Source organism: Lontra canadensis, unplaced genomic scaffold (genome assembly GCF_010015895.1).
Source record: "Lontra canadensis isolate GAN:19392208 unplaced genomic scaffold, GSC_riverotter_1.0 scaffold7, whole genome shotgun sequence".
Lineage (NCBI taxonomy): Eukaryota > Metazoa > Chordata > Mammalia > Carnivora > Mustelidae > Lontra > Lontra canadensis.
In genome coordinates this window covers 37,159,227-37,170,932 of record NW_022631001.1, presented here as the reverse complement: position 1 = coordinate 37,170,932, position 11,706 = coordinate 37,159,227, and the positions used below count along the sequence as shown (strand labels likewise).

The window sequence follows — 11,706 nt, the reverse complement described above, 5'->3', positions numbered from 1 at the left end:
CGGGTTCTATCGATATCTCTGGGATAGACTGCCCTGCCCTGCGCCGCCCTCGTCAAAATCCCGAAGGCTTCTCTGTAGATTGTCGAGCGGTAGTTTCGGCAACCTTCCTGATTCCGCACCTCTGCAGGAGGCCGCAGCCAGATCCGCGCCGGAACCATGGTGCGTTGGATTCTGAGCGCCGGCAGTTTTGGGCCTGAGGTCCGCGGGCGGGGGGAATGGCGAGCCCCCCGTTCTGTCATTCTCAGAGCGGCCCGGGGCTAGGGGGTATGGGAACCCCCGCCAACGGGAGGATTCCGGCAGTGATTCAGCATCTCCGGCCTGGCCGGGAGAGGGGCGGTGGGTAGTCGGTGCTGCCGTTCTCCGGGGTTCGTTTCGCTTTCTTCCAAGCCTGGGACACTGTTTCCTCGGTCAACCACCTGAGTTCGCCCCTCCAGTTATTTCAGTGGTGTAATTCCAAGAAGCTCAGAGTGGCCCCTCGTGCTCTGTGTGGGAGAGAAGGGGACATAGGGACTTGACTTCGACGCTTCACTGTATTGCCCCAGCAGACTTGATCCCTGGGTTTGGGTTCCAGGACAGCGTCCATTTTACTTGTGGGTCCGTCTGATTTCTTTCTCTCCTAGGGCTTGATCAGAAAGGGTTCTTTCGGGGCGCCTGAGTGGTTCAGTTAGTTAAGCGTCTGCCTTTGTCTCGGGTCATGATCCCAGGATCCTGGGGTCAAGCCCCATGTCGGTTCCCTGCTTCTCAGGGAGTCTGCTTCTCTCCCTCTCCCTCCCTCCCCGTCCCCCGCGCTGTTGTGCTATCTCACTCTCTCTCTTTCTCTCAATAAATCTTTTTTAAAAAGAAAGGATTCTTTTCATGTTGTCCAGTCACCTAGTTTTACGGACGAATAAACCGAAGCTGGGAGAAGTGGTGATGTCACGGATACCACCTGGCCTCAGGACTTCCAGCCATAACCTGCCATTCCAGCACTCAACTTTCTCACTATCCCCCGGTCCGCGATTATTCTCCCAGTATTTGGCTAGTAGACTTGTTTCAATGTCTATTAAAGCAGTAATGGTTCTGATGGCTTTAACTGTTTGTGTCAACGCCAGACTTCCTGAGAACATTCTTGTGTTTATTCATTCAGTATGAATGTTTATACGTTCAAGGCACTGTTTTGAGTGCAGCAAGGGTTCAAAGATAAATCTGCCCTGTTCCTAATCATTAAGCAGAAAGGGACGTGCAGATAAAGAACTGATGGGAGTGTATGTTGGAATTTTGGGAGAAAAGATGAAGACTTAAAGAGGTAGACATTTGAGCTATTTTAAAGAGGAAGAGTGCTTTTAACTCTTTTTATTAGGGCCCAGGATAAGGAAAGAGCATAAACAGGGAAGGAAAGTTGAACACTATGAACTTTAGTAATTGAACCCAAAGGGAGTGCTACAGATAGAAAGTTGGGAAGTTAGGTCCCATCTAGATCTGCTCCTTCCTTTTAGCTCCTGGTAAGTTTTAGAATTTGTTTTGCAACTGAGTAATCTACCATTGAGGTTGTATTAACAGCATGTGTTAATGTTGAATGGAAACAGATGGGAGAACATTTTTTAATTAGAGCTTATTAAAAATTTGAATTTGTAATGTTCTTAAATCAATAGGTGTTTTTTCTTTTACTTTCAGTTTCGCAACCAGTATGACAATGATGTCACTGTTTGGAGCCCTCAGGTAAAAATGTTTTATACTTTATCTGTGAAGTGGCTTTAGAGGGTCACCTAGCTAGCTCACTAGTAGAGCATGCAACTCTTGATCTTGGGGTGGTGAATTTGAGACACACATTGGGTGTGGAGCCTACTTTAAAAAGAAAGAAAAACTCATGAAATTGTAGGCTGTGAGAAAATGGAATATAATCATTTTAGACATTCCTGGAACCTAGATTTATTATTAAAGTAACTTTCCTAATTTAAAGGAAAAATCAGGGGCACCTGGGTTGCTCAGTTGATTAAGGGACTGCCTTAGGCTCAAGTTGTGGTCCCAGAATCCAGGGATCGAGCTCAATGGGAAGTCTGCTTTTCCCTCTGACCTCCTCCTCTGTCATGCTCTCTCTCTCTCTCAAATGAATAAATAAAATTAAAAAAAAATAATAGAAAAGAAAAATCATCTGAGATTTAACTATATTCACCTGAGATTTAAGAACACTAGATCAATTTTGAATATATGAAGGGTCTTGTAAGATGACTCCAAGATGTGTTGTTTTCTCTTTAGGGCAGGATTCATCAAATTGAGTATGCAATGGAAGCTGTCAAGCAAGGTTCAGCCACGGTTGGTCTGAAATCAAAAACCCATGCAGTGTTGGTTGCACTAAAGGTGAGTGAGGCAGTAAATAAATCTTCCTCATGTAGGAAATGGAACTAACAAATGTAAGTTTCACTGTGTAAATAATAAAACTATAAATGTGTTTTTGTGTTTTATAATGTCCCTGTTTAGAGAGCACAGTCAGAACTTGCAGCTCATCAGAAAAAAATTCTCCATGTTGACAACCATATTGGTATCTCAATTGCGGGACTTACTGCTGATGCTAGACTGTTATGGTGAGTATGATTATGTAAAACAAAAGATAATTCTTTTGACTCGTCCAGCTAAGATATTTTAGGAAGTTGTCTGGTAGAGATTCTAAATTCAGATTGTGATACCTTAGTGGATTTGGGCTCAGTTGCTGAATGCTCTGTTTCTTGATCCCTCTAATAGAAACTACTAGATTTAACCATGTTAAGATTAAAGTTTTTGTGGGGCGCCTGGGTGGCTCAGTGGGTTAAGCCTCTGCCTTCGGCTCAGGTCATGATCTCGGGGTCCTGGGATCGAGCCCCGCATCAGGCTCTCTGCTTGACGGGGAGCTTGCTTCCCTCTCACTCTCTGCCTACTGTGATCTCTCTGTCAAAAAAGTAAATAAATAAAATCTTAAAAAAAAAAAAGATCAAAGCTTTTGAGAAGTCACCAAATAATGTGATACTTGTTAACTCAGGATATATTGTTTGAGACAATGTTATGACTAAGAAGACCTTGCCTGGTTTCTGAGGCTTGGGGGAACTACTCTTGCTTTCTTTAATATGCCAGTATTTATTAGACATATATTTCTTGCAAAGCTCAATACCGGATACTGCAGGGTACACAAGGGTGAGTCAGATACGCATCTTTTCTAGGAACTTAAAATCTAGTAGTATATCCATAATACAAGGTAGAAAGTGGAGAGTAACAGGTAGATTTCTCTGAGTCCAGAGGAAACAGATTGTATCTAGTTGAGAGGCTTACTAAAAATGAAGAGCTGGGGCTTTGAAGTCATACAGATTGAGTTTCATTCTTACTTTAACCCTTAGTATTTGAGATGAGGCTAGTTACTTAAACCATCAGTTCTTTTAGTATTTACTTTTTCAAGGTTATTGTTTAAGAGCCCAACATGTAGAGCATGTAACACAGTACCTTTTGGGTAATTTATTGCTCTTTTTCTCTTGCTCAGCCTTCTCTGTTCTCTAAAGTGCTCAGAGACCAAGTTTATCTAGAGCTAAGGAGTTTTTAATCTTTTTTTTTTTTTTTAAAAAAAACCTCATGTGTCCCAAGAGTTTGGTATAAATACGCATCCTTGTGGCATGTCTTTCTCATTCCCTTACATGGATGTAATCCATGTGAAGAAAACAAACAAAAAAAATCAAACTACTTTATTTAGACTGAAATAACTCTGATGAGAAATAACTAATTTTCCTTGTTTCCTTTTTAGTAATTTTATGCGCCAGGAGTGTTTGGATTCCAGATTTGTATTTGACAGACCTCTTCCTGTGTCTCGTCTTGTATCTCTAATTGGAAGCAGTATCCTTTTTTTGTTAGCATTTATGAATGTGAACTTTAAATAGAGTTTTGATACTTAAGTGTTATGTTAATTATTGGGAATATAATACATAGCGTAGGTAAAATTTTGAAAACTTTAAGGTTAGTTATTTTTCAACAACAAAATGTTTAAAATTTAGAAGGAATTGTAGGGCATTTTGTCATGGAAAAATGTATTCTAAATAAGGATTTGGATTGCTCTTTCGTCAGCTCTTTTCTAGACCTAGATAAGCTCAATTTGAGGAAAACCAGTCAAGTCTCATTTTTAGAGATGATTTAAAGTTTCTTATTGGTGGTTCTAGATGTCCTTCAAAATTCCTGATCCCTTATATCCAAAACAGATGAGGTTCTCTATGTGAAAAGAGACCATTTTGCTAGCACTCATTCTTAGGTTTGGTGGATAGTTCTAACATTTTTGTAATACTAGGCCAAAGAAATATTTCTCTTGTATTTCTTCTTGCTGTGGTGGATTGTGCAGCAACTTAAAAAAAAAAAACAAAAAACAAAAACAGAGCTCTTTGTTAATAGTGTTTAATTTGAGAATAAATTTAGTACTTTATTCCTTGTTCGAACAGTTTCTTTAACTAGTTTAAGAGACCCAGATACCAACCCAGCGATATGGCCGGAGACCATATGGCGTTGGACTACTTATTGCTGGTTATGATGTAAGTTAATAGAATTAATATATTTTTATGATTTTTTAAAAAACTGACTAGAGGGTGCCTGGGTGGGTCAGTGGGTTAAGCCTCTGCCTTTGGCTTGGGTCATCATGATCTTGGGTCCTAGGATCGAGGCCCACATCAGCCTCTCTGGTCAGCTGGGAGCCTACTTCCCCCTCTCTCTGCCTGCCTTTCTGCCTACTTGTGATCTCTCTCTTTCTGTCAAATAAATAAAAAAATCTTTAAAAAAAAGCAAAAATGAAAACAAAAGAAAACTGACTAGAAATTATAACAGTGTGTGTATGTATATATATTTCTTTTCTATTTGTAGGATATGGGCCCTCACATTTTCCAAACCTGTCCGTCTGCCAACTATTTTGACTGTAGAGCCATGTCCATTGGAGCCCGTTCTCAATCAGCTCGTACTTACTTGGAGAGACATATGTCTGGATTTATGGAGTGTGAGTGATTTTTTTTTTTTTTTTTGGTCCCCTCTAGTCTTTATATAGTGAATAAATAGTATCCTAAATGAAGAAAACTATTAGCCTTACAGAAAGAGTTTTTGTTTTATTTTGTTTTCAAATAAGCCCATGGAGTGTTCATTATTTCTCTCATACATACTGGTTATTACCCCAGGTAGCCATCACAGTAGTTTCCGTCACAATAGAACTTTGTCAAAATACAAATGTCCTCAGCTTTGAAGAGTCTTGGTTCTGTTGGTCTGAAGTGTGCCTCAACCAGAGTTGAAGACCAGTGTACTGTTTACCAGTTATAAGTTCTGTTACCAGCTTTTAGTTTTCTGTGATTCTCTTATTTTTAGCCACACAGATATTTCTGTATTAAGTAGTCCATAAACAAGTAAAAAATTAAGGTAACTATGGGAAAGAAAAGTAAAATGTTGATGTAAGATGTGATCATAGGACAACCTTTTCAAGTGCTTTGCTTATGCAAGGGTCTTAGACTTTAACACATCCTTTTTGGACATCTCTTGAGGTGACCATGTGGTTGTTTCCCCTTCATTCTATCATGGTATATTGCGTTATTTGACTTTTGAATGTTAAACCAGCTTTGCATTCCTAGGATAAATCCTTCTTGCTCATGATTAATAATATAAACTATATATATATATAAATGTTTACATAAACATAAATGTTGCTGGATTCATTTTGCTGATATTTTGTTGAGTTTTTTTTGTCTGTCTGTATCCATAAGGATTATTGATCTGTAGTTTTAGTTTCTTGTGATATCTTCTTCTAGTTTGGTATCAGGTTAATACTGGCCACATAGAAAGAGTTGGAGACTTTGTTTATAAGAGCAAACACCTTCCATAGAATACATTCTACAAAACTTTGTGCTATAGCATTTGTGAATCAGGATTCCCATTTGATTTAGCATAAAAAAGGCCAAATTTAGGAATAAAAATCATGTATTCTCTTATTACATAAAATAATAGTGATGTTATTTATTATTATTAGATTATATGGCTAAACATTATAATTTTGGCTATTATTATTGTGATATATTTAGTATGTGACTGAAACCATAATAGACCTGACAGATAAAAGTAGCCTAGCATGAAGGTGAAATTAAGAAATAATTATTAATTTATTATATAGGCAATTTAAATGAACTGGTGAAACATGGTCTGCGTGCCTTACGAGAGACGCTTCCAGCAGAACAGGACCTAACTACAAAGGTAGATATCATGTTCTTCGAGATTTCAACATTATAGGTCAATCATTTATTTCATAAATATAATAGAGGAGTATATGCTTAACAATTCTTTAATTTGGGAGATGGCTCCCTTGGTTGGTTCATTCTTTTTCTTTAAGCTATTCACTAAGTGATCTGATTTTGAAATGATTTTCAAACATTTCTTTTTGGAATAAAGCAATAAAACCGGTAAGTCTTAGGTAGAATGTCCTTCAGTTTCTTCAGCAGGTAGAAATATCTTTGTATTATTAACTCCATTAACAAATACATATATTGAGCACCTATCATGTGTAGGCAGTAGACATTGAGAATATAATAAACACATCAAACATCTTGGCTTTCTTGGAGCATACATTCAGGTCGGGGAGATAGACAATATATGCATAAGTAAATTATATAATACATAGAAAATGATAAATACTACAGAAAAAATAGGTTAAGAGGAAAAAGAAGGACCATCTGGGTATGGGAAGAAGGTGTGGTGAGGGACATTTAAAATAGGTTAGTTAAGGATGGCTTCACTGAGAAAGTGAAATTTGAGGAAGATGTCTAAAGGAGATGAGTGAGTGAGTGATTCAGATATCTAGAGCAAGATGATTCCAGGGAATACAAGTATAAGGGCTTTGAGTCCAGAATATTTCTAGTCTTTGAGGCAAGAAGGCCAGGAGTGTTGGAGATCAAGAGAAAGAGAATGACTAAAGTGAAATAATGGAGCCCAGATTGTGTATAAACCATTGTAGGTACTTTGGATTTTACTGAATAGATTATTAAGTTTGAACAGAAGATACCATGATTTGATTTAGGTTTCAAAAGAGTTATTCTGGACGCCATTCTGAAAATAGATTGTAGTGGGCAACATGGGTGAAAATCGTTTTGAAACTCTTACGGTGATACAGAATACAGAGAAATTGTGGTTTAAAAGAGCCTTGAAGTTGGAGATCAGGATAAGTGGTTCACTTTTGGGTATCTTTTAAAATTAGATCTAAAAACATTTGTTAGTGCATTGGTTGTGAGGGTGTAAAAATAACAAAAAAAGTTGTTTTCATGATTTTGGGCTTGATTAGAGGAAGGAGAGATTTACAATTTACTGAGCTGGATATAAGACAGTGGAAGGAACAAGTCTTGGGGTAGGAGTTGTGGAGAAAGATCAGGCAGTTAGCTTAGGACTTAAAACTTGTTAATGCCTACTGTCCATTACTGATAGAGAATAAGCAGTTATTTGGGCACCAGGCTGGCTCAGTCAGTAGACCATACAGCTCTTGATCTTGGGGTTATGAGTTCAAGCCCCATGTTGGGCATAACGCTTACTTTGAAAAAAAAAATAATAACAATAAGCAGCTATCAGATATGTATGCCCTGGAGTTTGGTGGAGAATGGTCTAGCTGGACTTAGAAAGTTTGGAGTCTTTATGTAGAAATGGCATTTAGAGACTGAATTGGATGAAACCACTGAAGGAATCCAATAGTTTCTCAAGAGGTTTGAGGCCTGGGCAAGGGGCCCTCTAGAGTGCCTATCGCACCTTTAGAGATTGGAAGGTGAGTATCAACAAAGAGAGACTGAGAAAGATGACGAGGAAGGTTGGAGGAAAGCATTCTTGAAAACAAATGAAGAAACTATTTTGAGGAAGAGGGAATGAAAAATTGCTAATACATCACGGAAGATAGGGAATGAGAATTAACCATTAGATTAATAATGATGGGGACTTGACTAGACAATTTTATTGGAACGGTGAGCCCAAAACTGAAAGGAATGGAACCGGGACAGAATGGGAGAAGAGGAATTGGAAGTGGCTTTATGGAGATATTCTCTTGCAGGTTCAGAGAAATGGGGTGGTGGTTGGAAGAGAATGTAGTGAGAGTTTTTCGTTGTTTTGGTTTTTTAAAATGGGAGAAATTACAGCATGTCTGGTGCATGATTATAAGAATAATCCAGTGTAAAGAGAAACATTTATGTAGGAGAAATATGAGGAAAAACTGCTGGACCAATGTCCTTAAATGTATACAGGTGGAAAGGTAGACCTTGGGATATTGGTTCATTCACACTAACAGGAAGGGAGAGAATCTAGGGACATAGATACAGGAAACGGTAGTTACTATGGGAGCCTGTGAACATTCTCTTCTGAAAGTATATTTTTTTAAGATTATTTATTTATTTATTTGACAGACAGAGATCACAAGCAGGCAGAGAGGCAGGCAGAGAGAGAGGAGGATGCAGGCTCCCCGCTGAGCAGAGAGCCCGATGTGGGGCTCGATCCCAGGACCCTGAGATCATGACCTGAACCGAAGGCAGAGGCTTTAACCCACTGAGCCACCCAGGTGCCCCTGAACATTCTCTTCTAATTGCTTCTGTTTTCTCAGTGAAATAAGGAGCAAGGAGAATGGAAAATCCTAGAAAGATGTCCAGGAGAGAGGAGATTGGATGATCTAGGGACCTGTATAGTACAATGCAGGATCCACTACAGGCCTCCTTGTGGTTAATGATCATTAAAGGGAAATGAGTCAGCATTTTGTAAATCCATCTTATTATCGTGATTGGATAGTTATTATTGTATATGTATGTGAAGAATTTATAACCTGTGTAATCTTTTAAAAATAATTTTTCCTATCCTAAAAATAATTTTTAAAAAAATCAGGAACATACATTAAATTATTTTTATTTGTTTACCATAGGGTCACCTGGGTGGCTCAGTTGGTTAAGGATCTGACTCTTGATTTTGGTTCAGGTCATGATAAGATCGAACCTGCATCAGGCTCCATGCTCAGTGTGGAACCTGCTTAAGATTCTCTCTCTCCCTCCCCACCCACTCCCCCCAAAAATGAATAAAGTACCCATCATGCCATCACTCCAAGATGACTATCTTTTAAAATTGGGGTTTACAGTTACCTGTTGACATTTGCAATTTGGAAAAGTTTGCTCAGGTATCTGGCTTTCTCATTTCATATTTTTACTGAATCGTGGAGAATGATTAATGAAATCATTGAGAGAAGGCCTGTATATTATGCCTCAATTTTTCACTAAAATTTTAATCTTATAGGAGGCTTTTTTTACACTGGTTGGCGTTCACTGAGCATTTTAAGAATTGCTCTTAAATTTTAACATGTAGAAAATAGTTCCAAGACCCCACCAAAGACAACATTTTAGAACCTAAAACTTGTTCTCTTTCCTTATTAAGAATCACCATGTCTTAACTCACATAGGAAACAAACCCGATTATTTCTTTGGAGTTAGGCTTATTTCCCAGCCAAGTTGCTCGCTGTGGTAACACTGGTCTGCAGCACATTTCCATTATGAGCCTAGTTACAAATTCCTAGGAGGCCAGACCTTTGGCGTTACTCATGATTATCAAAAGTGAATATTAAATCTGCAAGTTAAACAGGGATCTGCTAGTTTTCTTCTTCCTTTTTTCTCTACACTTAAGTACTTTTTAGTCTTATTAAGTGCTATATAAACATTTGTTTTTTTCACTCAACATTTAATCAAAAGCATTTTCCAATATGAATTCTCTTGATTTTCAATTTTTATCTTTCCCTCCTCCTGCCCCCAGAATGTTTCCATTGGAATTGTTGGTAAAGACTTGGAGTTCACGATTTATGATGATGATGATGTATCTCCATTCCTGGAAGGTCTTGAAGAAAGACCGCAGAGAAAGGCACAGGTATATAACTAATCATGATACCAGAAGGTTTAGTTCTATCATAAACTGCTGTTCCTACCACAGTTGTTGAGGAAAGACACCATTTTTGGCTTTAATCATTGAGATAGGCTCACAGTTCAAATGACAGTAGGAAAACTTGGAACTGAACAATGTAAAGTACTGAGGGGGCAGTGATCTCCATAAGCAACAAGGGTTAATGATTTGGCTCTCTGTTGCTGTTTTTCACAAATCTGTTTGTGGACTGTGGCTAAGTCATTCTTTTGCTGGTCTCATTTAGGGTCTCTTGTACTCAGTTGAAGCAGTGGGACTGGAACATCCAAGATGGCTTTATTCACAGTCTTTGTTATTCATATTCTCTAGGTATATCCTAGAGGGACAGCTAGAAGGTTGGGACCTCTGCTAAGATGACTGGACCACTGTCCCTGTAGTCTCAGAGCCTCTCTTCACAAGGGTCTCTTTAGCAGGGTAACAGCTCAGAGCTTGCAAAAGTTCAAAAGCTCAAAAATGGAAGGTGCTAGACATTCTTAAAGGCTAGGCCTGGGAGGGGCACAGCATCAGTTTTGCTTATTCTGTTGGTTAAAGGAAATCATACGGCCAGCCACGAGTCTATAGGAGTGGGGACTGAGAGAAAGTTTATTGGGGTCCCTTTGGAAACTGAACTGGCCCCACAAATACTGAGAAAAGGATCAGGAAGATTAAATACCGGTCTTTTGTTGGGTATTTAGAATACACAGTTGGTATTTATAGATACTTATTTGATGGCTGTGTAATTGAAAATAAAGTGTCCTAGAGAGAAATATTTTGCTGTGAATTTTTTTTTTTTTTCAACTTGGAGAGGATATGGTTGGTACTATTTGGAGGAGTAGGATTTGCATTATTTAAACTGTTGTTGGTAAGAACCAGTACTGTTGGGAAGAATGCTGTGAGTTCCACACAGCTGATTTGTTTGATCATGTTTTCTCTGTGTTTATTAGTGCTGAAGAGGATGAGAATGTCAAAAATGTACTGATTATATTCTAAGGCTAGAAGTGATAATAAAAAGGAGGACTTTATTCCTGAACAAGACAAAGTATGATAAAATGCTGAAATTGTTCAGTGATGCTTAGGTTTTCAGTCCTATAAAATGATGCCTGCTTAAAAACAAAAAACGTTTGTTCAGAAACTTTAACAGGGCAGTGAACTAAAACTGAGTATCCAGAATATCTCCTAACCCCTTTTTCTTGCATGTTTTTTATAATATTTGTGATAAGAAGTATATATTGGTTAAGTGATTTTTTTCTTTTTAACCTGTTTTCTTTTTTCTTCCCCTTACAGCCTGCTCAACCTGCTGATGAACCTGCAGAAAAGGCTGATGAACCGATGGAACATTAAGTTACAAGCCAGTCTATGTGTGTATTATCAAATCTGTAAGAATTCAGGAACATGTACTGATGACAGTAATCTATACTTTGAACCAAAAGATGCAGGGTGGTCTTATGGTATGTTTTAGGAATCAGTCCAGATGTGTTTTTCCTAAGCAACTTGTGTGAAACCATATAATGGTATGATTTTTCTTTGAGAGGGTCTATATAATCATTTTCTAGTAAGTATAGTTATCTGTACTAATGTTTTTATATGAAGAACATAGTGTCTTTGTGTTTTTAAAGACAACTGTGAAATAAAATTGTTTCACCTGCCTGTGTATTGGGTTTTTGTTTTTTAAGTAGCTTCAACTATAAATAGTAATGAGATTACAACTGGTAGTCTGCCATGTTTGCCAAATTAATTTGCCTTAGGTTTAGTGATGGGGAAAAATAGTACCTCTTATCTATCACAGCCTTATACCAACCC

The 11,706-nt window shown here is 38.1% G+C and overlaps 1 protein-coding gene across 1 annotated transcript; it reads left to right on the top strand.

Moving 5' to 3' along the window:
• The first annotated feature begins 36 nt into the window (after positions 1 to 36).
• PSMA1 (proteasome 20S subunit alpha 1) lies at positions 37 to 11,557 on the top strand. The gene is made up of 10 exons (XM_032853534.1): positions 37 to 159; positions 1,654 to 1,698; positions 2,236 to 2,337; positions 2,458 to 2,561; positions 3,743 to 3,831; positions 4,444 to 4,514; positions 4,840 to 4,969; positions 6,125 to 6,204; positions 9,766 to 9,876; positions 11,191 to 11,557. The coding sequence occupies exons 1-10, from the start codon at positions 157 to 159 to the stop codon at positions 11,245 to 11,247; spliced, it is 792 nt and encodes a 263-aa protein (XP_032709425.1). The 5' UTR covers positions 37 to 156; the 3' UTR covers positions 11,248 to 11,557.
• The last annotated feature ends 149 nt before the right edge of the window (positions 11,558 to 11,706 follow it).